The 27,884-nt window shown below is 41.9% G+C and overlaps 1 protein-coding gene and 1 long non-coding RNA gene across 4 annotated transcripts; one reads left to right on the top strand and one right to left on the bottom strand.

The window, feature by feature from the left end:
- The first annotated feature begins 766 nt into the window (after positions 1-766).
- Positions 767-8,022, top strand: OSR2 (odd-skipped related transciption factor 2). 2 transcript variants are annotated; one of them, XM_077748193.1, is made up of 4 exons: positions 767-1,107; positions 4,890-5,659; positions 6,721-6,820; positions 7,571-8,022. In XM_077748193.1, the coding sequence occupies exons 2-4, from the start codon at positions 5,004-5,006 to the stop codon at positions 7,643-7,645; spliced, it is 831 nt and encodes a 276-aa protein (XP_077604319.1). In that variant the 5' UTR covers positions 767-1,107; positions 4,890-5,003; the 3' UTR covers positions 7,646-8,022. The 2 variants fall into 2 exon arrangements, with proteins under 2 accessions (XP_077604319.1, XP_077604318.1); XM_077748192.1 differs by having other exon boundaries at positions 7,489-8,022.
- A 3,588-nt stretch (positions 8,023-11,610) lies between these two features.
- LOC144218342 (uncharacterized) lies at positions 11,611-27,335 on the bottom strand. 2 transcript variants are annotated; one of them, XR_013331120.1, is made up of 3 exons: positions 27,187-27,335; positions 22,014-22,097; positions 11,611-11,869 (listed from the first exon to the last, which is right to left on the bottom strand). It is a non-coding gene; the product is annotated as an uncharacterized LOC144218342 (long non-coding RNA). The 2 variants fall into 2 exon arrangements; XR_013331121.1 differs by lacking the exon at positions 11,611-11,869 and adding an exon at positions 15,959-17,761.
- Between the last annotated feature and the right edge of the window lie 549 nt (positions 27,336-27,884).

Raw genomic sequence — 27,884 nt, 5'->3', positions numbered from 1 at the left:
GGGTTACAGATGCCCACCCCTCTAACCAAGTCGGTTAACTGCTTATAAAATGTACACTGGCTGATTAAACCTTAAATACTGGAGGAAATACCTTCTGCGACATTCCATATACGTCTCTGCGGTGGTTACGAAATTAGTCAATTGTCACCTCTAAAAACAAACTTCGTTTTGAAAACAGCAAGCAAAAGCAGACTACAGATACAGTCATAATTGACAAAAAGTATGTACAAAGCTGTGTTTAAAATTGAGGGAAGGGTGATATGTGCTGGACTCTACAATCTAGAACTGATTGACTTTACCCTTTACCCTATAAGATGGTTATATTAAACGTATTAAGATGTGGAAATTAATCCTGCGAGCGCGCCAAGTAAAACTACAAAAAAGCCCTTTGGGTTCCTCTACAGTGTCTTCAGGAAGCGGAGAACCAGTTGTTTGGTTTCTAACAGCGTAAGGAAAAGTGGCACCGCGAAGGAAGGGGGTGGGCTTTGCTTGTGTGTGAATTTTGAACGGAGTCACCTTCGGCTCATCTCTCTAACAGGGAAACCTCCAGCAAACCTGTGCCTTTAAGACTCAGTTGCTATCCAAACACAAGTAAACAGAGTGGACCATTAGCGGGCGCCGGGCTCGGAGGCGGAGCCAGGCTCCCAGGGCCCTGCGCTGCCGCGGGACGCCCGCCCGAAGGGGGGGCGGGGCTGCTACTAAAGCCCGGGACTCCCGGCCGCGAGCAGCCTGGGGAGGGCCGCGGGCAGGGACAGATCTCGGAGCGCGCGCCGCTGGAGGGTGATGGCCCTGCGAGGCTGCAGGCTCCGACCTTACCCGGAGTCCGCGGCTACAGGCTCGCGGAGGCGCGGGGTTCCGCGCGAGCGCTGAGCGCCCGCTTTGCAAGCCCCGGGCTTTACAAACTCCACATCCACAGTCTCCGACGAAGGCGAGGATCCGCTCTCGTTTTTGCTGCCCGTCCTCCTCCAGATCATGTCCGCGGCTCCCGTGATTCCGCTCGGAAGAAGAAGTTTGCCCGGCGAGGACCCAATGACTTTTCCGAGCCGTGCGCCTCACTACCTGGGCCGGGTCTGAGCAGAGGTGCCCAGGCGGACCTTTCTGAGCGAGGTGAGTGTCCGCTCTGGGAAGGGGCTGCAGCCGCCCAAAGCAAGGAAGGAAGGATGGGTGTAGGGGGTGTAGGGGACGCTCAGATTCTCGGTCCCGCGTGCCCCAAGTTCAGAACCGTGAAAAGAAATCATATGGATGCAGTCTTGGGGCATTGTGTTTCTCACTTTATCGGATTCCGGGCACGCCACTCCCAGCTAACACCCAGCGATACACACTTGGCTGCGCTGTTTTTAGTTTTGTTTTGCGACATTTAATCTAAATATTCAGCAAGGCTTCTTATGAAAGCTGATCAGCGTAGGTTCAGATAAAACTCCATCATCTTCTGATGGTGCCGTAGTATTATTCGTGGTCCCCCCGTCCCAGGGCAGCCGCGGCAGCGCAGCGCGGACGCGCGGGGACCCCGCCGTGCCCGCCTGGCCAGCGCGTTTCAAGAGGGAAGTTACGGTTCAGTCCTAGGTAATTCTCCAACCTTGTGCTGGGCTTTTGATTTTCCTCCTAGCCTCCAGTCCTGGAGGAGGGGACAGAAGGCAAATTCCCTTAGGGTTTAAACGCTTGGCTTCTGGGGTACGAGCAACAGAGAAAGGACTCGTGGCGATTACAGGAAGGAAGGAGAAATAGGTGTTTGCGGAGGGAGCGGGGGATCCGTCTCCCTACCTGTTAGCAGAGAACAAAAGAGGGCTGGCGTTTCCCGTAGCGAAACGGCGGCGCAGACAGCTACTTTCTCTGCTAAACAAACTGCAGTCCTGAGCAAAACAAGAAAATTGCTGGCGCAGGGGGAGCGAGGGAGCACAGAGAAACAGAACCCAGATTATGCGGAAGGCATCTTAATTTAATTAACTCCTCGGGAAGGCAGAGGCGCTGCGAAGGGGCAGGAACTTCGCGGCCGTTTTCCTCTGTTCACCTGATCCGGCCTGGCCATCATCATTACTTTTTAAATGATCTCCTTATAGCTACTAGGACTATAGCCCTGATTTATGTAAAATTCCATTGTGGCTTGGGCTGAAATTCAGCAAGCCTACGGATCCATCAGTCATTTCTCTCACACTAGCACACAGGTTTTAGCAGATGACCCCTGACTGTGTCTTATTTTTAGATAACTCAGTGTAATAACAGCATTACCAAAGAGCAAGACTCTATCAAATTACCACGTACCTCTTTTCTCCAATGTTTTGAAAGCTTCAGTGGAGTGAAATTAGTATGTACACATCTCACTTGTTGACAGCCAGTGAATTAAATTTTACAAAACTCTGTACATGCCTGGAAATCACTGTGAAGAAGACTGATAAAAGAAAATTAGTCTCAGCTTCACCGAAATATTTGTTTTTCACTGGTTCTTTCCTTGTAAAATCAAAAGTAACCAGTGGTCCGAAAAAGGGTAGTGGAGAAATGACAGCAGAGGATGATGACCTCTGTTATTGCTTGAAGCTCGGTGTGGGAACTACATGCTCAACTCCAGACAAAACGAAAGTATTTTAGATCTCTTCACTGACTTAAAACATCTTTTGACATATATTTCCAGCAACTCAGTGGGAGAGTGGAAATCCAAATTCCCTGATTATTTATGGCAAAAGTGTTTGGTGGCTATTTAGAGTTGGTATGTTTGTAAAAGGGTGGAAGTCACCACTGGTTTGCTCTTCTTCTATGAAGAAACTGTCCTACAAATTAAAATCAAATCTTACTGTGAAATAGCACTTTTGTGCTGCTTTGGAGCTGAATTGTAATGGAGTTGCTCATTTTTGTGTTACAAACCGTTTGAAGAAAAATGAAGAAAGATGGCACTCAACTTTTTGCTGGCAGAATTAATGTGTAATGTTTATGGCAGATTTCACTTTGTGCATTTGAAGTGGAAATTACAGGTGGTGATATTCCTTCAGTTGACAACATCCCCTCCCCCCCATAACAGTGGTGGGAGTTGTACTTTGCCTCCTGTATTTATTTCTAAGAAATCTAGTCTGGGAATACACCCAAATAATAATTTCAGTTTCCTCTCTATGGGGGAGACCACTTTTTAACACTAGAGGGAAAATAATATTTTGAGTCTCTGGAAAATCCTCATTACACAAAAAGAAGGAAATACACATGTAATTTATTATTTTCAGTGGAAAAGGAACTACTCAGACTACAAGGGATATTAGTAGAATCCTTTTTCCGTGCCTTTCTAGGAGGGCTTGAGGGTTGCCACTGAACAAAAATGAATCGTGATTTGTGGTGGGAAAGTTTATTACTAATGGAGGTTTACAGTTTCGGTTGAATGGTCTGACTGAGACCCTCTGACCACACCTCTCATTAACCCCCAGTCTGAACTCCCAGACCGAATACCACCAGGCAGAAGCGGTTCATTAATAAATCCCTGTCTCTGAGCATTCCAAACAGAGGAGGAGGGAGAGAAGGTGTGGGCCTCACTGCAGCGACCAAATTCTGCCTTGTCAGAGCGCTGTGTCATTAGCGCGGTCTCACAAGTCTGCCCTCCGACCCACGGGCAACACTTCACAGCGCACTAGAATAGATTCAGGCGTGTAAAGGGATGGGTGCTGAGGGAACACTGGACAGACTTTCCCACCTTCCTGCTGGGCTCCAAAGCCAGGCTTACAAGGGGGATGGCTCTAACCGATCCGCCGGCCCCTCTCCAGGGAAAGCACTTAGCTGTGAGTCCCGCACCTGGGGAGCCGCCCTCAAAGGCAAGGCCCAGGTCTGAGGAGCTGGCGGCACCGCTGCTCAAAGGCGGCGGGCAGTGGGAAGAGGTGGGCCTACCCTGAATGCAGGTGAGATGTCCTGGGGAACCTGGGTCTGAAATCAGACCTCTGTACTGCCATTGGGGGCGCAGAAAGAGGCGAGTGCGTGCGCCCTGCTTAGGCCCAGGCCGCACACATCTCCCAGCGGATAAACGACCTTCCTCCAGGCTGGCAAAGCCGCACTGTACCCGGCCCACCGCGGCTCCCCTGCTGCCCCCTCCGTATCCCTCCCCAGGGAGCCCACTCTCCCTTCCACTCCTCTCTTCTCATCTCCTGAGGCCTCCCCGGTGGAGGGGCGGCTCCAGTGCCAGGCTGGGAAGCCGCTCCGGCCTCCCGAGAGCTTGGCGCTCAGTCCGGGAGAAGGGGTTCCGGCCTCAGGGAGGTTCTCCGCCCACCCACCCCTATCCTACACCACGCAGCCCACCCCCCCGGGAGCCTGAACCATCTGGAAGGGATCTTGGTGGGGGGTGGGAGGGGACGGCTCCTGGGAAGGAGGAGGGGGCGATTCCAGGCTGAACCGGCCCCGGAGGTGTCACTTTTCCTTCCTGCGGCCCGTCACCGCTGATAAATGGGACTGAGGCAGAGGAAGGAAAAAGAAAACCTCCGAGGTCAGCGCGGGGCGAGACCGGCNGGTTGCCCGAGCTCCGCCGGACAGGGTGGGCTGGATGGGCTGAACTGGGTGCTGCCTCTGCTGAGGCACCGCCTTCCCCAGCCGCCTTCCTTTCCCCCGGGGCCTGGGTCTTCTGCTCCGTGCGTGTCCGCCACCCCACCTTCCCGTGGGCGCCCACGGCAGGGCCGCCGGGGCGCCCGGCTCGCCGGAAGGCCACTTCCTGCCCTGCCCGACTCCCTGGCCCCAGGGCTGAGCACGGTTCGGACCCGGACGGCAGGCGCTATGCGGACCCCTCGCCACTCCTTTTGGGAGCCCTGGAGTAGTGTGCGGAGGAGGACTCTGAAGGAAGGTGTGCTAACCCGCGTCGGCGCCAAAGGGCAGGCCGAGCCGGCTCGGGTAATAGTCACAACTCTCCCCCTCTCTTCCCCTGCCATTTTTAGGGTTTTCTCTGCGTGCCGTTGTCTCTCTGGGTTCTCGCCGGAGCCCCCACGCCCACCTGCCTCTGAGTCCTGGAAGAAAGGGGCGGCTCCCTCCGCCCCCCAGCGCCCGGGAACATGGGGAGCAAGGCCCTGCCGGCGCCCATCCCGCTCCACCCGTCGCTGCAGCTCACCAATTACTCCTTCCTGCAGGCCGTGAACACCTTCCCCGCCGCCGTGGACCACCTGCAGGGCTTGTACGGCCTCAGCGCCGTGCAGACCATGCACATGAACCACTGGACGCTGGGGTACCCCAACGTGCACGAGATCACCCGCTCCACCATCGCCGAGATGGCGGCGGCGCAGGGCCTCGTGGACGCGCGCTTCCCCTTCCCGGCTCTGCCCTTTACCACCCACCTCTTCCACCCCAAGCAGGGGGCCATTGCCCACGTCCTCCCAGCCCTGCACAAGGACCGGCCCCGTTTTGACTTTGCCAACTTGGCCGTGGCCGCCACGCAAGAGGATCCCCCTAAGATGGGAGACCTGACCAAGCTGAGCCCGGGGCTGGGTAGCCCCATCTCGGGGCTCAGTAAATTGACTCCGGACAGAAAGCCCTCCAGAGGGAGGTTGCCCTCCAAAACGAAAAAAGAGTTTATCTGCAAGTTTTGCGGCAGACACTTTACCAAATCCTACAACTTGCTGATCCACGAGAGGACCCACACGGACGAGAGGCCGTATACGTGTGACATCTGCCACAAGGCCTTCCGGAGGCAAGATCATCTGCGGGATCACAGGTGAGGTGGGATAAGAGGTTGGCCTGGGAAGGGAAGTCGACCTTGTCCAGAATACCGAGTCCTGATAGACAGTCCCAAGTGTCACCAAAATCCCCTCTAAACCAGAATATATTGCCCAAAGCCCCTCCCTGGCCAGCTGCTGCTAACCCCCAGCATTTACCTTTTTCCTCTGCTGTCTCTCGCTGCGTCCTTGTTTGCGATGCGGGAGGGCCTTTCCTCAGTCTTAGGCAGCTACAATATGATGGGTTGGTCTTGGTGTTCGGTTCCCAGTTTCCTCCGGGTCGCCAGTGGGGGGTGGGACAGGTAAAGCCGAGGGACCCCAAAGACCTTCCCACGGAGGGTACCACTTATAGCTGCCGTCAGACCATTTCTAGAAGTCTACTCGGGCCACTTCTACTTGGGTTCCCTCCCTTCCTTATCTACGCACCCCCAGGTGCGCCCCAGAGCCTGCTTAGGGGACCTTTTATTTTATTTTGGGGGGTCTTGAGATCACTGAATTTAGAAACAAACAGGTCCCCACCCCGCCACATCCCACGACCTTAAACTCTGCATTATTAAATGGCAATTGAAGAAATACTATAACTAAGTGTTTTCATCCGGTAAAAGCTTCCAAGGAGTGGGGGTGGGCGTATCTTTTCTTGGGCTCTACTTGTAGTTCAACAGCACTGGGACTTCTGTTGGGATCCTCCGCGGCTGTTTAGAGACTCGCTAAAATCGGTTCTCCTAAATTCGGCCTTGCCTAACATCCTGATTTGGCCAGTTTCAGTCCCGGAGAAAGCTGTATAGACCAAGGACTCATTCGGCATGATTTTGAGCTGCAGAATACGCCAGAGAGGGCGATCAAGTGTAGATAAAGCCGGCGTCCGGTGAATGTTTTGAAGAATCTGTTAGTTGAGGTTAACCATAAACAGAATTACACAGAAAAAAAAAATACAATCTATAAACATAAATGGGAATCCCGTTTCTTTTGCCCTTTCACGACTTCGTTTTGAGTAACTGTCAAAAGAAACTCCTCACCGTGGTGTAAAACCGTTTCAATGAAACCTTATATTGATTTTCAGGTATATCCATTCCAAAGAAAAACCTTTCAAATGTCAGGAGTGTGGGAAAGGATTTTGTCAGTCTAGAACTCTAGCGGTTCACAAAACTTTACATATGCAGGTAAGTTTGTTTTCTTGTTTAAAAACAATGGCTGGTTTCCTTTTATCATTTTTTGCTCACAAAGGTGCTCAATGCCAGGCTCTTTCTCTTAAAAGGCTCGTTTAGATTTAGTTTTCGAAGTGGGGAAAGCAGCACTCAACTGTTTTTANCCCCCCCCCCCCCCATCTCATCTGCCCTGCATTTAAAGCTTTCGTGTTTGGGAGGAAATAAAGGTAATTTTGATAATGGAGGCATGGTGAAATCCCATATGCTCTCTCTCCCAGGGGCCTCATAATTTGTAGTTTTCAGAACATTGAGGAATAGTTTAATTTTCCAGCAAAGAGGAGCCTTATTACCCGGGAGAATGTCGTTCCTTAAGAGAGGATTAGAGTTTTTCCTTCCTCCTTTTCCTGCCTGTGACACGGTGATGAAATGTAAAGAGCTGGAAATCACAAAGCCCACCACGGTGGCCACCGGCAGTTATCAGTGTAATCGGGCCTCTATGTGTGCCTGCGCGTGTGCCCTCATGATTGGAGGATTAGGCCCCAGATTTGTTCGTGCAAGTCCCCTCTTTTGTTGTCGTGCGCGTGTTAGGTTAACGCTTGTGATACCGATAAGACAGAAACTATTGAGAAGGGTGCGGTGGTGGTGTGAAGGATTAATCCTTTGCTTGCTTCACATCTGAACAGGAATCTCCACACAAATGTCCCACATGTGGAAGAACCTTTAATCAGAGAAGTAATCTGAAAACTCACCTTCTCACCCATACAGACATCAAGCCCTACAGCTGCGAGCGGTGCGGCAAAGTGTTCAGGCGAAACTGTGATCTGCGGCGGCACAGCCTGACTCACACCCCGCGGCAGGACTTCTAGAGAAGCCCAGGATGTGTCCCGTGCCGCCGCTGCTCCCCTCCCCAGACACCTCTCCACGCCTCCCACCCAAGGGTCGTACCCCCAACCCCTCACTGACCCCAGCTCTTCCCTTGCTGTAGCTGCACCTGCAGCTCCAGGGAGTTAACTCTTCTTCTCAAGGACTGAGGACTGTAGAAAGCTACACCAGTACATCCCTTCACAAAGAGTATATGCTAGTTTCTTGTAGATATTCACAGCTCATTTTAGAGCTCTGTACATAATGTCGTGGGTCTTCGTTTTGTTGTTTTGTTTTGTTCGTTTTTGTATCTTGTTGGATGCACCTAGATACGGAAAATGGAAGCCAAATTTATCTTTAAAGAGTGTATTTTCAAAATAAAACTTTTTCTTGTTTGTTTCAACACTTCTGCCAGAGTGTCTTGCTATTTAATTCTGTTCTTCCTCTGGGTTCTGAGAGAGTAGGATGCCTCTGAAATACTCAACATTGAGGGTGTTCTTTATCCCTAGGTTTTTAAAATAAGACTTCTCACAATTCTCTTACTGAAATGTCAGCTCTTCCCTTTCTGTATTATGGCATTTTTGAATTGGACAATTGGATTTGGAATTTTTGTTTTTCAAAGATATTAAAATTAATACCCTTGAGGTTTTAGCCTCTTTTGTTTATTCTAATTCTTTGTGTATTATTCCTTCTGATAAAAGCAATATAATGATCATTATTAATAACGTGCAACTCCATGACTGACCTACCTGAAAGCACAAGATGGGAAAAGTCCTTGACCTAATGTCAAAGTTTATGATGGACTTCTCTTACCATTAGACTTTGAACACTATGATTTAGCACTGCAGACAGAGACTTTATCCTGGTTTCAGTAGAAGAGTGCAGGAAGATACAACCTTCAGAAGATGGAGGGCAAGAGGAGAAAGGAGAAACTACTTAGCTGTGAAAATATTGCTTTCCTAGGGTGGAGATGTTTTCTTCTAGAAGGTTCAGATTTCTCTGCAAGGCTGAGTTGAGTTAGGTCACTTGCAAAGTGACAATCATCACTGGTTGATCTTTTGTCCCTGGGAAAATGACACAAGTATAGGTACTCTGTGTGAAGCTCATGGGGAGTATGTCATAATCTTATGAGGCATTTCAACCTTTTCCAGAGGATTCCTGAGAATGTGACACTAGTATCATGTCAACCTATATAGGATTGGGGCAGAAGGTTTTGGATACAGATAAACTAAGGTACTATGCAGAGACTAGAAGGGAAATCATTGAACGTAAGGAGCGAACATCAGAGGAACCCGTAGCCCAGCAGCCCAGAAGGTACTCACAGACTTTAACACTGAACAATAGGGTAAATGAGGTATTCTCAGATTTTTTCATTTTTATATTTGTGTTAGATGGCATGTTTCATCTTTAGGGACTAGGCATCACATCCTGTGTTTGTACTTTAGAATCCTCCAGAAGGGTACATAGCGATTTGAGGACTAGATTCCAAATTTTTTGCCAGTGCCTTGTTCAACACAACTTACAAAGAGGTTTCAAAAGTGTTCCAGATTCAATGCTTACTCTGTTCTCAAGGGAACTGGCTGGAAGTCACTTATGCTTCTCATGAGAGATGAATTCTATCCAACAAAGTGTCCACTCACCAAGCCTGTGTGTCTAATGCTCACACAAATGTATTTCCCAACATGGGATGGGTCCAAGCCTTCACTGAGGAGAGGGGGCAGGGATAGAGTGTGAGGGTGCATGTGTGTGTGGTATTTAGAAGACTGAAACTCTTGTTTGTTTTCTTGTGTTTGTACAGAATTAACTCAGTGACCTCCCTACCTCTCCTCTCTCAAGATCCTGCCTACCTTGGCACAGATGATTTGAATACTTTAGGGCAGGGTTACACATTGACTGTCCCTAGAGCTCCCCTAATCCTGCAGGCATTTTCCATGTCCTCAGTCTCGCTTCCCCACCCACCCCAACCAACTATAAGCGTCAGAATTCCATTGCACAGGGTTCAGTCCAATTATCAAGGAATGACCCTTGCTCGCTATCAAGCTCAAGCATATCCTTGAAGTCCCTGTCACAAGGATATTTAGATAGGAATATGGTTCCTCTGCATTTATTTTAGTTAAACAATGGGAATCAGAAGGAAATGAGGAAAAATTAGAGAAAGTGGAAAAAGCAGTTCCTCTTCCCAGATACACACTATTTCAAAAGTTAATGTTGATTTATTTATATAGTCATTAATTTAACAAATGGACACTTTGGGATCTTGACTACTCAGCTAATTTAAAAATCTACAATAGGGCTTAATTTAATAGCTCTCTTCCTTCAATCTGCACTCTTGAAGCCAGCAACCATCTAGACTCAGAAAGGGATCTACCTCATTTCTTCAATCTGCACTCTTGAAGCCAGCAACCATCTAGACTCAGAAAGGGATCTACCTCATTTCATTCTCTTTCCACACCTCATGATCTCAGGGGAACTTTTGAACAGTGGGTTCTTTCCTCTTCAAATTCAGAGGTTTGTTTTCTTCTTTATGTTCAAGAATGCAGGAAATGAATCTTATGTGAGAAAAACTTATAAGACATCATAAGGAAAATGATACCCTGTAGCTTATGAAATTAATCTGAGTTTTTGGTGTGGGTTTTTGGTTTTGGTGTTTTTTTTTTTTTTTTGGTTTAGGAAAGAGTCATTATTTGAGTTTTAGATTAGCCTGTGTTTTCCTTACACCCTCTACCATAGTCAACACATGAATCAATACTCCTGGCCAGAGACCAGGAATGGGAACTATCACGAGTCATAACCACAGTGCTGAAGAACTTCATGTACAACAGTTAAGTATTCAGCTGTGACTTTAATCTTATTTTGCAATCCATGTGTGGGATTTTAAAAATAATATCTAAAATTAATTATATTGCAATCAATTATTAATGTAAAATTATGAATGTGTTAGGTACATGATTGATGCTAATATTGAAATGTAGGTCATTGTTGTATTAGGGCTTTATAAGTGCAGTAATTAAAATTCTATTTTGCACAGGCACATCCTCTTTTACATGAGGAAACTTTCAAAAGTTTAACTCTAAGACAACTGAATATTTGAAAAGCAAACAAATCTAAAATTTCAAATTATAAATAAGCCTAACTACTACTAGTGATGAAATCAGAAGCATATACTGGAAGTTTCTTCTACCATTCATTTGTCAGATGTTAGCGTAGACATTTGAACCTCTTCACTTAAATTATGTTCAGTGAGGTACCTTGCCCTTCTTTTGATTCTAGAGGAGCAGCCTACCCCTGGAAGGTACTTGGGAAACATTAGTTCTTGAATATTGCTAACATGATAGACAACATGCATTTGGATTGAACACAGAATAAAATCTACAGCAAATTTTACTACAAGGGTTTTACCATGGCATAATGTGCTAGCTTTCATATTCCCAAAGTAACTTTAATATTATTATAATAATAAGAGGAAAAGTTGATGAAACCATATAACACATTGTAAAAAGGAATAAGTTTTATATTTTTGAGGATTATTTGTGTTCACGTTTATTAACTGTATTATACTGAGAATGTATTTCTCAATTTTCTCTTCTGAAATGTAACTTTCCACTGATAACCACCTCTGCTGACAGTAATGAGCAATAAAGGGAGTGGAGATTTAGAGTGATTCAGCTTTGATGACCTGAGATATTTCAAGTTCATTCCTGTTTCTTTATTGCTTGTTTTCCCCTCCAACACAAATTACATTATCTAAGCTATATAACTTTTTCTATATAACTATCCAAGGCAAAAAATGATAGTGAAAAACTATAAGTAACCCAAATAGTCTATAAGAGGAAATGGTTGGGTAAATCATAATGCTATATCTGTTATGTATGGCATTATACTAGGTATATATTATACTATTAGGTATAGCTTTCTACTACACACAGAAAACCTGACTAATAAAAGAGGCTTAAACAATAGGGGATTTATTTTCTGACAGAACAAGAGGTCTAAAGGTAGGATCCAGAGATGCATAATTAATTGGACTGACAAGATCATCCAGAGCCCAGTTCTTCTTACTTTTCTTTTGTCCCATCTTTAGTGTGTAGACTGGCTCTCTTCATGGCTACAAGATGGTTGCAACAGTTCCAACCACCAGTGCTAGTTCTTCCTTTTCACACACATTTCACGGGAAGAAAAAGGATTTATTTCTTCCTTGTATCGCTGTTTAAGAATTAAGAATTTCGGCATAAATCCAACCTGTAGACTGGCCCATATAACTTATTGGTCAGAATTAGGTCAACCTGCTCCTTCCTCAGCCAATTGCTGACAAGGAAAATAGACTTATCCCATAAGGGACTTAGACTAAATAAAACTCATCTTCTAAGCATAGAAATGGAGCTAGCCTTCTCTGAAACTCTTGGTTGCCTGGAAAAAAAACCAAAACCTGATTTCTGTTAACAAGGAAGAAAGGAAAACTGAGTGTTGTGAATATTAAGCAGATATTAAAAATTAAGTTTCTGTCAATAACCTTATGCTTATGTTATAACACAGCAAGATATTTAATGGCATATGCAATATTACCCAAACTATATAAACAAATAAAACCTTGAAAAAACTAAGCAGAAATAGACTAGCAGAAAATATACCAAAATGTTAATAAGAGTGATTCGTGAGTAACAAGCCAAAGATGTGTTTTTCTTCTTCTTTTCTTTTTTTACATTTTTAAAAATTTTTATTAAAAAGTTTTTTTGTGTTTATTTTTGAGAGAGAGAGACAGAGAGACAGAGCATGAGTGGGGGAGGGGCAGAGAGAGATGGAGACACAGAATCTGAAGGAGGCTCCAGGCTCTGAGCTGTCAACATAGAGCCCATCTTGGGGCTCAAACTCACAAACCATGAGATCATGACCTGAGCCAAAATCTCACGAGCCAAAGTTGGACACGTAATTGACTGAACCACCCAGGTGCCCCTCTTCTCCTTTTCTTATTTTCAACTTTACCACAATAAGCATGTGTTACTTTTATAAAGGAAAAGATAATAAACATTATTTTAAAAATTCAATATAAAGCCTTAGTTTCCTCATTTTTTCCCCCTCTTTATTGCCTCTGACCAGCCTTTGCTTGTCTCTTGTCACACAAACCCACATATACCTTCTTGCTTCTTTTAAACCATTTCTTTAATTTCATTACATCTTACTAGTTCCTTTTTCTCCTTTCCTTGATTTCCATTCAAATTTATTTTTCCTATTTTTTCTCTAGGTTTCTGTAGTACACTGGTTCTTTGTTTTCTTCCTTTTAAGAGCTTCAGTAATTCTAGCTCAGTGTTCTTCCAGGTGTGATCATCAGACTTATCCAGGGTACTTATTTCTGGGCTCTTCCTAATCCAGTATGTGACTTGGAATTCCTGGTGATAAAGACTCAGAACTCTGTATATTAAACAAACACTTCAGGTAGTTCTTATGTATATTACAAACTGAGAATGTCTGCATTAGCCTTTGACACCATCATTCCCTTTATCTTATCCATCAGCCATTTACTATGTGCCTACCGTAATAAACATAAAACAAATTTCAACCCACTTTTCTTTACTTATTTACTCATGTCCTTGAAGTGGTGAAATCTTCCTCTGCATTTATTCTTATTACTCTTCTATGGTCTATGTACTTTTCTTTTCTATTGTGGCTGTCTCCAAATTAGATTTTTTCTTTTTTACACTAATAGACATCTTTGGCTTTGATATTTTATTTCTTTGTTATTTTTTGTTCTCTTAATCCATTTGCTAACTTAAAGTGGCAAGAGAATAAAGAGAATATAATAATCGAATAAGATGAGAAAATCAACAGAGGTAAAAATAATTCTGTTTTTTATTTGTAGATCAAAATATTGTCACCAAATGATTTGTTACTTTGGCTTCTGAATAGAGAACATTAACTTGTTATGAATAATGCTTTATGTGTTGAGGTGTGTGTGTATGCACAACCTAAAAATTGTTTTTTTAGATTGTTTTATTGTTACACTAAAATTTCAGAGTAGGTGACTATATTTTGTGATGGGAAAAGCCATATGACTTATGGACATGAAGTCATAAGATGGATTTAGGGCACCTGAGTGGTTCAGTCAGTTAAGCATCCCACTCTCGATATTGGCTCAGGTCATGATTTTGTGGTTATGGGGTTTAGCCCTGCATCAGGCTCTGTGCTAAGCCTGGAGCCTGCTTGGGATTCTCTCTCTTCTCTCTGTCCCTCCCCTGCTCATGTGCTCTCCCTCCCTTCTCTCTCTCAAAATAAATAAATATTAAAAGAAAAGATGGATTGAATATTTTTAAGCTCTGGAATTATTTATGGACAAAACATTTAACCTTTTTGAGGCTCAGTTTCTCATCTGTACAATGTGAGTTTGCACTACCTTGTAAGATTTATGTTCTCATTGAGGTAAGCATGAATGTATTATTAGATAAGCATTGTTCACTTCACAAAAGCTAGAAAATACCAAGAAATCATATCACTTCTCTCTCATAAAATATGCCATTAACTCAGTAAAAATAAATGCAGGTTTACAAATTAATTTCTACTTGAAACTGTCATATCATGTGTTTTTCTAAAATTTCTGAAATTTTAGAGGTTCTTTGGATGACTGTTGATTAACAGTAAAGTTTTTAAATTGAAAAGAAAACGTGTTTATCATTTTCAGCTGATAAAAACAATCATGCTTATTGTAAAAAAAAATTCAAACCGTACAGAAGTCTATAAAGTAGAAGCCTCTTATTTCCTCACCCCCACTAATGAATCTATTAGTTTCATTCCCCAGAGGTAGCCACTATTAACATTTTTGGTCTGTCTTTCTGGATATTTTGCTGTGGATATGCAAAGGTAATCATATACTTAAAACCATACACACACAAATAGGATTACAGAGTAATAGTATTTTGCAACTTCTCCTCACACACACACTTGACAATAAAACAATATATCTATTGGGTCTTTTGTTTTTCCATATCGGTGTAAATAGGTAATTCCTCTAAGATGATGGAAAAGAAGTCGAAAGACTTCTAAACCTGAGGATTAAATCTCTTTATTAGAATTTAACATGAGAAATAGGAAAATCATTGTTACTGAAATTATTTATAAAATACTATGCTTAACTGACAACCTTTAGCCCCCTATCTTCATGACAGCAGCTGAGAGAGTGCCTGAGGGTTTTGAAGATTCTTCAAGGTGTGTCATATTATGGTTCACATCAGTGCACACTGAGATACCTCCCTGGCAAGAACTGAAAGATACAGTTCTTAAATCCCCTGGTGACCCATTATCCATGGATCATTGACAAGATAGAATGTAATAGCTCCTGTCTTTTTACCAAGGTAAACTTCCCAGTGAAACTGTACTGTTCTTGCCCTATGTCTCTTATCTAAACAAAAAATTAATCTAGGAAAAAGAAACTACATTAAGTAGATATACAAATACTCTCATATTCTTTATTGCATTTTAATATTTATTGAATGAGGAAATATCTATTGAAATATAGTAGCTGCTTAATAGTAAAGATAAGTTGTTCCCACAACTCAGCTTTCCAAATAGATCATCTGAAATTCAAGTCTACATGAATTGCACAAGATCAAGCATTTGGAACATAAAGTTAAACTAATAGATATTTTGTCTCTTTAAGGCCAGAATTAAAACAATAGTTCAACTGGTACTATGGGCCAGAAATGAACATTTCTCATTATTTTGCTATGGTCTAAAGAGTCAGTATTTCTCTATCCTAAAAATTACTTCACTTGTGCACGGGACCATAGTCATAAGCTCAGTGGGACCCATTCATAGTCCTCTGCAGTGTTTACTATGAGGCACCATATTTTTGCAACATCACTTATTGGCAGTGTGGTGTTATAAATATCATAATGTGATGACAGGACATGGCCATGTTTTTGATTCTGATCTAGATCCATATGAAGGTTCCTTATTTTATGTTAACCTTTTTGACTTCTATAAGGACTTTCCCCCCATTTCTATGGGTTCAGAGATAGAAACAGTTAGAAATAGAAAGATGATGCTCTTGTAAACTTGATTAACACTTTACCTCCTGCCCAGGTCAAAAGAAAAAAAGGAAAAAAAAGAAAAAAGGCAATAACTTAACCAAAAAAGTAGTTTGCAGAATGACAAGTATGTCTCATTCATGTACATTTTAAGGCATGATATATCGTTCATATAAATATAGTAAAAGTATAAAATGTTCTTGGAAATAATAAATACTAAATCCTGGATATCAGTTACTTGGGGAGAAAGACAAAAGAAATTAAGGACACTATACACTGAAGAGGGACTCAATTGTATTTATATTTTATTGCTTAAAAACATCTGAAGCAAATACTGAAATTGTTAAGACTTCAGAAAACTAAGTGATGTGTGTACGAGCTTATGTTAGTTTCCATACTTTTCTACATGCTTGGAAATTTTCATAATAAGCCTTTTTTATCCCCAAAGAAGAAACTGATTTTAGAGGTGCCTCGCTGGCTCAGTCAGTAGAGCATTTGACTCTTGATCTTGGGGTCATGAGTTTGAGCCCCACGTTGGGTATAGAGATTACTTAACAATTAAATTAAATTAAATTTTTAAAGTTGATTTTAGAGCTGAAAAGGACTTTAGGAACTAACTAATATTGATATGTAATGAGCAGCTACTCTGTGATGCTAGAGATATACTGGTATACCAGAAAGCCACATTCTTTACATCCTTGGAGTTTACATTCTACTGGAAGGAGGCCACATTTTTAAAAAATGTGAATATATAAAAACATATTGATAAGGACTACATTTGAGGATGGAGACCATCGAGGTGAAGAAAAGTTATTTTCCTGACATTCAATCCAGTTCTCAAGTCTTGTATTCCCTCTCTACCTTCCCAAATACTTATATTTCCTCCTGATTTCTCCCTAACTTAATGTTAATCTAATTATTGATGGTGTTAGGTAAAAACACACAGACAATATCTCACTTGTTTTGTGGCCATCTCCACTTTAAGACATAAGATAAAAAGTTATAAATTTATCAAATGCTAAAATTTAACTGAATAAGTTTTTAAATTATTGGAATATTTTGAACACAACATGAAATTTACACAACTTTCTTATATTAGGTAGGTCAGCATTATCTTCCTTTCATGGGTGAAGAAAGAGATGAATGGGGGAGTAGTCTTGGAGTGAAGTAAATTGCCTAAGGCTCTATAGGAAATAAAAGTGACAGGTTCTGGATCAGAACTCACAAGCCTGACTAATCTAATGCAAAATCTTGAGTACCTTTCTTTCTGATCTTTCCTTTCAGGTTACTGTGCCTTACTTCCACACATTCCTATAAAGCTGACACTACTCCTTTGAAAATTGTAAGAAAAGAGCCCATAACACTAATATCTTGTCAGAAAAATTGAGTATTTTTTCACCTTCAAAGTTGCAAATTCATTGATAAAAATGTTTAATGTAAGCTTTTGTTTCTAAGTGTGCCAACCTTTCTCTCCAGATGGCCTCAAAGAATGTTCTGGAAAATAATTTCCCAGACTGCAACTATCCTATTCAGAGCTTTGAAGACAAATTTCAGGTGAGTTTTTATCCGCTGTTGGCAAACAAAGGGAGTAGAAGAACAGAATGATTATGGTGACCTAATCTACCTACAGGGTGTGATAACATCCATTCTACTTATAAAATCCTAGCATTTATACAACTTCTGTCTTCATTGCTATTAAACATTGCTTTAATATTATGATAGGCAAAGAGGATTGTTTCAGCTTCTTTCTATATTCATTTTTTTAAAAAAAAGCTGTCACTTGTAGAAAAGCCTTTATGGGAAAAGTATTCTGAGCAGAATTTAACTATTCAACATCAGAATGTAGTATGGTCTAACACTATTGCTACCCAGGAATCTATCAATAGACTCTACCTCTGTGCACTACACGCTTCCCTACAAAGCTGATTATAGGTTTATGTTGTAAGTGCTTGATATTGACTGGTACAGGAACACTCCAGAATTACTTATTATCTTCATTTTCCAATGAATTCTTTCTTCCCTTGGCTGATGTGTGAAGCTAGGCTTCTAAAGGCTTCTTCAGTGTCCTTATTAAGAACATCTGTAAAGAGCATCAGAATGAAGTGTTGAATTTCACCCATTTGGATTTCATTAAAGTGTCTATAGTTGTCAAGCATTTAGAAAGTCAAGACACTAAGAGTTTGGGGTTTGACCCAAAGGAAATTGGTCCTCATTTTAAGGCTAAACAGGAGGGATAACTGAGCCAAAGTTTTTTAGGGAGGATTTTTTTTTTTTTAATCATTCCTTTCAGATACATGGCCCTAAAGAATGAACACTTAAACAGTCATACTTTCTAATGGTAAGTTTTCTATCTTGCCAAAGCCAAGTGTGGGTTTATTGCAGAGGTTCTTAACCTAGGGTTCATGGACTCTAGTGGGTCCATAGGCAGACTTCAGAGAGTCTAAAAACTTTGTGAAATTGTAAGCAAAATTTCATGTGCATATACACATTGCTGGGGAAGAGGAAGCTGCAGCTTTCATCAGATTTTCAGAGACATCTGTGATTTAAAAAAAGTAAGAAATGTTTATTTTCATATTATTTAGGTGTCTTAAAATTTTCCAAGTATTCAAAGAGCAGAGTTTTTAATTCTTCTTTTTATAAGAGTACACAGAGTGCACAAATGTGCATAAATTATATCTAATAATAATTTTAAATATTAACAAATGAACAGCATTTTAGTAATTTGTGAAATCTCAGTTATGATTAACTTGCCCATGTACACACTCTGATCCAATCAGGTTTAACAAAAGTAACTGGACTGATTATTTGGAACAAATGACATAAAAAGAGTAATTTGGTTAAAAAGTGAAAATATGTGGTATTGGCAGTACAAAATGGTAAAAGACAAATCAGCTTTGAAAATTTCCACTATGTGTAGTAGAAGTAGTAGTAGTAGTAGTGGTGGTGGTAGTAGTAGTAGTAACCATTTGGTTAATCAGTTATGCTCTAATTATAGTAAAGTGGCATGCATTAATTTATACTGTGACTTAAATGGACGTTGAGTAAAAACAACAATTTCATTTTGTAAAGAATACTAAGTGAAATAAATTCTGATGTGAAAAATCCACTGGGGATTTTTAAGTTTTCTAACATTTAAAATGAATATGAAATAATAGGATCATCATTACACTAATTCTAGCTACATTTATGCTTGGAACACTTGGTAAAATTTAAGAGGTCATATTTTAAGTTCAAATATAATACATATTTCTTCTTCACATGTGATTTTTAAAAGGCATTATTTTAACTGGATCCTGTAATTATATTTGTCTTTAAAAATAGATTATTTAGTATCTGTTGAACTAGCAATCTTTTTTTTTTCATTGTGGTTTTTTTGGTGAATCATTCACTTCAGATTGGAATCAAAACACAGAATGCAGAAATGTAGCATGAATCTTTGATTAATAGAGTATCTGCCATTTGTCTTTTTTTTTTTTAATATACCACAAGAATCTGTACAAGTTATTTTTTCCCTTGAGTTAAACTTTGGACACCAGTCTATTTTGATTTATCTTTGCTTCTTGTGCAGTAAGCCTTCTTTGACCACCTTCTTAAATTACCTATCCTTTTAGACAATTCTTTAGCTTATTACATGTGGACCTGGCTTGTTTCCAAATTAACTTGGCTAGTCTCTTAATCTTTCCCATCCTCTCTCAAAAGCCCTGATCAGCCCTGTTGATATTCACCAAACTAAACTTACTTTCCAGGTTTCATACTCCCTTGTCTCCTCTGCACTCCCCTGATAAGTATACGCACACACACGCATGTGCACACACACACACACACACACACTTATATCATCAATGTTTGTCTTCTTATATTATTTTTCAGATGTCTTTTTCCTCTTAACCTTTGTCTTTGTCAAAATATTTTCTGATATATGTATATATATACATACATACACGCACACTTATATCATCAATGTTTCTCTTTCTAACCTTGCCTCAAAAGTCTTTCTAGCTTTGCCTCAAAATATTTTCTTCTTTACAATCTATCTCACATAGTTAAATTTAAATATTAGTAAGATACAGACTCTTGAAGAGTTGCTTATTTGTTTTATTTATTTATTTATTTATTTATTTATTTTGCTTGTTTGTTTTAAAGTTAAAGCATTTTGGGGGCACCTGGCTGGCTCAGTCAGTGGAGCATGAGACTCCTAATCTTGGGGTTGTAAGTCTGAGCCCTACACTGGATGTAGAGATTGCTTTAAAAATAAAATATTAGGGGCGCCTGGGTGGCTCAGTCGGTTAAGCGTCCAACTTCAGCTCAGGTCATGATCTCGCGGTTCGTGGGTTCGAGCCCTGCATCAGGCTCTGTGCTGACAGCTAGCTCAGAGTCTGGAGCCTGTTTCGGATTCTGTGTCTCCCTCTCTCTCTGACACTCCCCTGCTCAGCGCAGTCTCTCTCTCTCTCAGAAATAAATAAAACATTAAAAAATTTAAAAATAAATAAATAAAAATATTAAAAAAATAAAGTTAAGACTTTTTCTTTAGCATTAAGTTTATTTCTTACTATTTATAAAAGGTTAAAAATCAGTAAAGGTTACAGCATATGAATTATATCTCAATTAAGTTATTGCATAAAAAAACAGAAAGCAGTGAACTGGAGAAAAAACTAATAAAGTAAAGGAATTTCCTTGAACGTGTTTTGAAAGCTATAAACTTCAGTATGGACCCTAGGTACTTATTATTATTATAATTACTATTACATGTACTATTTAGCTTTATAAATTCTCTTGAAGCTTTCCTAGAAACTGATAATTTATTTAAAAAATTTTTTTGAAATTTTCTGTCAAAATATCCAACAGTGAATATGTATGAGTTCAAGATGTTTTAGTTTCTCAGGAGGTATTACTTTTTTTCTACATTTCAGCCTCACCTCCCTCCCAGGTTCTCAGAACCAATGAAGAAGGAAACATGACTTTTCAAAGAAGGTAAGAACCAGAGCTGATGGGACACTGGTTTGCTAGTCAGGACAGCTAGCATATTTTCAAAGGTGTGTTCTTCATTATGCTTCAAGAACAGCAGTGTCTTTGGTTTGGAAGGAACTTTAGAAATGTCTTTGTCCAACTTTCATATAGTATTAACTGGAGGAGTGCTCACTCTTTTGTGAAGCCATAGGTTGTACGGTTGATAACTCTGAATGTTATAGAAGTCTTATGTTTAATCAAAACTCACCTAACTGCACCTTCCAATGATTGATCCTAGGCCTGCCCTCTATTTTCTCGAAGCTGCAGACTTGGGGGAGGAGGCAGAGAATTCCCCTCACATAAACAGATGAGATGTTTGAGCTGAACTTTGTAAGATGTTTAGAATTGTCACCACACCACCAGGTCCTCAGACAAATACACTGCTTCTTATTTCTTTATTCAGATTCTACACTAGGAAGTTTTCATTATTCACATGCAAAAATGCCAGTAAAGTTAGGAAATTTTCAGTCTTCCTTGGAGATGTGTCAACAATTGTCAATGAATCAATGTTGGGCACAACTTACGGGAGGAGGGAGAAGGAATTAGAAACTTCATACTTTTATTTCCTCCTCTGGTGGTATGGTAGGAAGGAGGATTAACTGGTTAGAGCTGAAGCCTTACTGGGTCTGAATCTTTTAAATCCGGGGCCCAGGTTAACTGAATGATCCCAGCACTGAGCATACAGGTTGTCAGGAGGACTTGTATCACACTGATTTGCCTAATAACTAATCTGTTTGCAACCTCCTCCACATTTAATGAGGAGGTTTCATTGTCCTCCTCTTGCAAGTTTTAACATGCTATTATTCCTATCTTGATTCAAAAGGATCTGAATTGCATGATAGTTATTTCAAGGTGCCAAAGGCCACAGCTTCTTCATTAAGGGGGGGGGGGTATTATTACAGATCAGGCAGCAGGACTCTCAGAGTCTACACCTGGCTAGCCCAGGTTTGGCTCTTCCTAATCTATTTATTCATCAGAATAAAAGCTTCAAAAAAAAGTAAGAAAAAAAAAATGAATCACCCTGGTACTAAGCCTGAGATAATGTATATCAGCTTTGATCACATGCTCTGAGGTATGGGAAAATGAATTACTATAAAACCGGGTGTCATCCTCAGCTCTTCCCTGGAAACACTTTTCTTAAATGTTGCTTTTGATCATATTTTTAAGATGTAATTAAGGATTCCTTTCCCTAGTCATGTTTTCTTTCTTGAGCTAAAACCTTATGGAAACAATCCAATAGAATTATATAGCTATGGTTCCACTCACAGGAGCNAAGGAACCCTAAGGCATATCTGCAACAGAGAAATTGTTCTGATTGTATTTACCTTTTTTTTTCCAGTACTTCTCGCTCATTTGATAGCTATTCAACAAATATTTGAGTATCTTCATGTGTTGGGCACTGTATTAATCTGTTTTAAGAGACAAAGAAAAAGAAAAACATTAATAAATAAATATCTTGTGATCCAGATATGCATTGACTTCTGTGGCAATATGCAGAAGGTTCCCTCGTCAGCGAAGGAGGAACAGAGAGGATAAGGAAGATTCACTGGTGGGAGTGAATGTGATGAGAGAGCATTCAAATGACTTTCTCCAGTGGAAGTATGCTATCCCAGTAATGGTCAGGTGGTAATTGCAAAGAGTAGTTTACTTCAAAGCATGATCTGTAACACAAAAGTCTCTTTAGACCCTCTGAGACCAAAAGGATTTAGTAGTTAAATACATCTAAAACTTTACAAAGCACATCAACAGTTAACGTCTCTGACACGCCCAGTAGTAAAGAGACCTGATTAACAAAGTTTAACACAGCATGTCCCACATGGCCTAACCACAACTCTTTTTTTGTTGTTGTCTGGGGGATATGTACTGCTGTCCTGACAGATGGCATTAAAATTCTTAACCTAAAGAGGAACATTTCCCATGAAAAATGGATGCTGTGGGTCAATGAAATACATTTCAGCTTTTCTAAGTTTCACAGGTAACTATTACCATAAAAATGGTTAATGGCTATGGCTTTTTAAATGGGCAAATAAGGTTACATTTGGAATCTTTTGCTTACCAAATCTCTATCTGTGTGTAGTCCTCAAAAAATCTGCATGGCATCACCTTAGAGGTAAACCAACTGAAGCCCTAGGGCAGAATATGTCTCTACATTCCTTGAAACAAGTGTGAAGAAACAAATAAAAAGAACTGCCATTATGAATTGTACTAAAGCCATGATCAAAAGTCTCTATACTTTGAAATACCTAATCATATTACGGGATTAAAAACACATGAGTGAACACTAACCGATAATTTATTCATTTCTATATCTGCTTACATCTTTCAATTTTGAGAACATAAATTTGTGGTTCTTTCTCAATTATACTGACAAAAACTTTCTCTTCCTTTCAGTCTGGTAGGTCCCCTTTGCTATATATCTTTTTGTTGTATTTGGATTATTGTAAGTTTCTGGCTTTATCCAAATTTCCTTTTCAGAGTGACTTTTGAGTAGAAGATGGCCTAAGAGTCACAGAAGATTAAGAAGAGTTCATATAAGAAGTCCCATCTTTTCTAAGAATTACGAAAAACAGTGTAACTTTTATATGAATGTTGGGCTTATTTTGTTGTGTTCTAGTGAGGCTATACTGTTGAGGCCATAGTTTAAGGCTATACTCCTAGAGATAGGCATGCCAACTCTAAAAAAAGTGGCATCCCCCATATGAATCATCTGGAAGGGGCAGTTCTTCAGATAAGTTCCTCTCTTGGAAGGTGGGTCTTGGCAATGAGAACTCTTGATGCCCTGTGAGATCACACTCTTATTGGACTTTGATGTATATTGACTATTTAACAATGCTTCCTTGGTGGTTTGGGAGAGATGACTTCTCCAAGGAATTATGCAGGAAGGTGCGAAATTGGTAGGAGATCCTAAAATGAAATGATATACTTTCACTTTATCTAGCTTTTTGTCGTGCTCTGTGTTCATTCTCATCTGGCCATGCCCACATCTTTAGTAAAGCCTTACCATAATATAGTAGTCCAGATCAGAACTCAGTTGTGCACTATGGACCTTTGGTGAGAATTTTGAGTCCAGGTTTGTGTCAAAGAACTAAAGAAGACACAGTAGCCACTCAAGTTAACATAGTGTTATGTGTTTATAGTTATTTATAAGGATAATAACTATCAGGCATCTGAGTACTCACTCTGTGCCAGGCATCTTACATATGTTACCTCATCTAATCTTCACAATAATCCTCCAAGGTAGGTTCTCTTTTGGTTCTATTTTGTGGATGAGGAAATCGAGAGTCAGCGAGATTATATATTTGCTCATATCCCATAGCTATTGAGAGGTGGGATTTCAATCTAGGTTTCATCTGACTTCAGAGCCTAAACATACTCTAGTCAAGTTCCTTAACTTCTCAGCACTTGAATTTCTCTATTTGAAAACATCTACCTTTTGGGTTGCTATAAGGATTCAATGAAATAATGTATATAAAGATTCTAGGCCACTGACTAGAAGATAATAGGTACCCCCAAAATGATGCTTATTGTTATGTTTTCCTTCTGCCTCTCTGACCATTCCTTCTTAGTTTTCTTCAAGGTTTTCTCTTCCTCTGATGGCCTGCTAGTGTTTCCTAAATTTATTTTTTAACTAGGCACTTTTCTTGAATGGCTTCATCAAACCCACGGCTTCAGTTACTATTCTTATGCTGGTGACCTCAATCTTTACCCTCAGCCCAGATCAGTACGCAACTCCAGACCCAGATACGCATTCATCTGACATCTCTACCTGGGTGTCTCACAAACACAACAAAATCAACATGCTCCCAAACTGATCACATCCTCTTTCTGTTCCAGTCCTGGCTTTCCTCTTAGTAGGTAGCACCTTCAAATCTCTAGATACCTAAGCTAGAAGCCTAGGAATCTTTATTCCTCATTTCATTCATCCCTCATACTCAATTAGCCATCAGGTTCTCTTAGGTTCCCTTTATTACCTCTTATATCATTCCCTCCATCTCCCCCTATCCTCCCTCAATATCATTTTACAGCCACTATAACTATCTAAATTCAGACTCTCATCACTTCTATCAGCTATTACTGCAATAGTCTTCTAACTGGTTTCTCTATAATCTACCCAACCCTCCTTTGTGTCCTCAACATTCCCATCAAAGTGATCTTTCTAAAATGAAAATTTTATCATTTATTTCTCATTTAAAATATTTTAAGAGCTTCCTCTAGCTTTCAGGATAAAGTTCAAGTTCAGCACATAAAGTTCTTCAAGATAGAGGCTCTCTGCCTGCTTCTTCAGCTGTTTTCCCCACTATCCCTTTATTTTTCATTCTTACCATTTGTTTTTGCTTTAGAGGATTACTTGAACTTCTCTAAAGGAAGCTATTTCTAGCCTTGGGCCTTCAGGCACATCATCTGAATGCCTACTCATTGCCCCAAACCCAGCCCTCGCCCAACTGCCCAAGTCCCCCTCCTTAAAGTTCAGCTTAAGGGGCACACCTCTGTAGAGCTTTTCCTTGATCTTGATTCTGTTTTTTTTTTCTTAATGCTCCCATGATACCCATGTATCACTATGCAACAGCACTTTTCAGTCTACACATCTCTCTCACTAGCCTGAAATTGTACCCCAACGTTTGTTAAATACAGTATCTCCAGCACTTAACTCCTAGTGCCTAGCTCATAACAGATACAAACTCTTTGTTAACCAAGGAGTGAATTTAGGAAGAGAGTTTTTAGCCATTGGCCATGCTGTGTGTAAACCTAAGAAGCCATAAGCAGGACTTTGAGTTAGGTGGCATGTTATTGGAGATGCCTTAAACCACATTTCATTCTTCTGCACCTGGTCCTTATTTCTCCATTTTACTTGGATCAGGTTCCACCCTTAACCTCTAGAAGAGTAAGACACAACTGCTTTGAGATACATCTGATGGAACAAGCAGTTAAGATGTAGATAGAGTACTCCATTTAGCAGCCTGGGGTACTCCATCTACAGTATGATTGGGACCTAGGAAGCCAATGCACATCCTGCCCTCTACAAACTTGAGCTTCAGTTTTCCTTTGTAAATCTGAACCCGAAGCTGAGCTCCAAAAGGCTCTGCTCAGTTTTATTTTCATTGGGGAAATTGGGTAAGTTTTTAAAAAAAGTTACATTAATTGATCTCATCACTTTCTTTTTCTTCACTTTTTTCAGACTTCGCTGAATGTTTTCTCCTTTTCAATGTAAGCTGTTTCCCAACATTCCTTCTCTGAATGTAACAGAGATAAAAGGGGCTAAAAAGAAGAAAAGCAAAACCAATTCAAAAGCTAATCAGATTTTTTAAAAAGCTTCTTTGTCGGGGAGATTCTCTAGGTTGAAACAAGATCCCAGTATCACATAGCTTACTCGACAACTTTCATTTAGGAAACGATGGACATGAAGGGAAAGAGCGAGTTAGTGACTTGCCCAAAGCCACTTAGTACACAACAGAAGCATGAGTTGTATCGTGGCCCTAAGTGCCCCCAGTTGCAGTCTTGGCAATCTCTTTTTCTCCTGGAAGACTCTTCGCCACTTGTGCCCACTGCTAACACCTTTCTGTTCATGCAAGCCCAGGTAATCGGTAAGAATATATTTATTATATACAATCTATATTATACAGAATTTTTTTTTAAACAGATAAGGTCAACACACTAACAGAGCAAAAAGAAAGAAGCCACGTGGGCGACGCTCAGGGCTCTGTGTAATCTGCCCCTACGAGAGTAAGAAAGGTTGCCAAGGGAATCCAGGCTCTCGGACACCTCCGGCCTTTCTCCAAAGAAGGAGTTGACGCGAAGAGGGAAAGCCAGGCCTGAGTCCGCGGCCGAATCGAGCAACCTGGAGGCATGCCCCGCAGCTCCGGTGCCTGGCCAGAGACGACTTCCAGGAACTGCTCTGCCAGAAGAGTCTACGGGCAGCTGGGAGGGCCTTACCTAGGGCGCCCGATTTGGGGCCACAGCTTCGGGGCTCCGCCAGGACCACGAGCCTAGGTCCTGGACCCCAGGTGCTCACTGCCCCGCGCGCCATTCACAAGAAGCACCCTGGCCCTTTGGGTGGGTCAGAGATCAAAAGAAACAGTGGTCTTGTCCTATAACCAGTGTAGAACTTTCCCGTAAAACCCCTACGCGTGGGAATCCATTCCCTTTAAAGAATTTTTTTTAAAGGAGTTTGATACTTATGCAGCGCCCCCTTGTATAGCAGAAACCATATTATGTACAGTAGGTAAAAAAGATGAAATTAACCTCATATCCGGAGATAATTTCCAAACTAAGAAACGATTAACTTAAGAGGTGGTGGGCAATCAAAAAGACCCAAGTAGAGAGTGGTGGCGGGGAGGGAGGGGTGGATGCAGGCGAGGGGAGTGAGAGAGCAAGGGAGCAAAGGGGAAGAAAGAGGCAGTGCGGGAGGAGAGGGTCCCAGAAGGGACCGAGGGAGAAGGAGAAGCAGGAAAGATNGTGGGAGAGGATTAGAAAGGGAGGGCGAGGCCTAGGGTGTCCTACCGGCCTCCTCTCCTGGCGCTCTTTGGTGAAAAAAACTCTCACGAGCCCCCAAATACGGTTCCGGGAAACCTCTTCGTCTCGCCGAGCGCCGTCCGGCATCTCACACCCCGCGGCCTGTAAGACCAGCGGCGCGCACGCCCCCTGCGGTCCCGACGGCCTCGCGCCTGAACCAAACGGCCGTCCTCGACGGCTTTGCTCGTGAGGCGGAGGCCGGAAGCCAGGTGGGCGCGCCCGGAGCGAGGCCCCCGCGCGTGTGTGCGGGAACGCTCGTGTCCGCGCCTCCCGCGCCGCGAGCGGTGCGCCCAGGGAAAGGCCTGTGAGGCGACGCTGGGCGCAGGCCCGGAACTTGGGGGAAAAGCTGCAGCCCTGCGGACGGGCCCGGCGACCACGGCGCCCGCAGCTGGTTTCTCGTCAGCTCATACCAATTCCTTGCGCTACCTCTGTGTACTCGTTGATAAGCGCACTGGGGGGATTCAGATGGGAACGGGACCAGCAGTGCCCCCCGAAGAGGTGGCGGGAAAGTAGAGCTGAGACTCCCACGGGACTGTCGACTGCTCGCGACAGCTAGGGCTGGTGCCGCACGCGGAAGCAGGCTGTGCCGCGCGGGGGCCGAGGGCCGGGACAGAGCCCCTTCAGCTCGGCCGTCGCGGCAGGCGGGGGGACGGGGGCACCGGAAGGGAGGCGCGGGGCGCGGCCGA

Source organism: Crocuta crocuta, unplaced genomic scaffold, assembly GCF_008692635.1.
Source record: "Crocuta crocuta isolate KB4526 unplaced genomic scaffold, BGI_CrCroc_1.0 scaffold39, whole genome shotgun sequence".
In the NCBI taxonomy this organism is placed as follows: Eukaryota; Metazoa; Chordata; class Mammalia; order Carnivora; family Hyaenidae; genus Crocuta; species Crocuta crocuta.
Note: the sequence above shows the minus strand (reverse complement) of the source record. Positions and strands in the feature narration are given on the sequence as shown.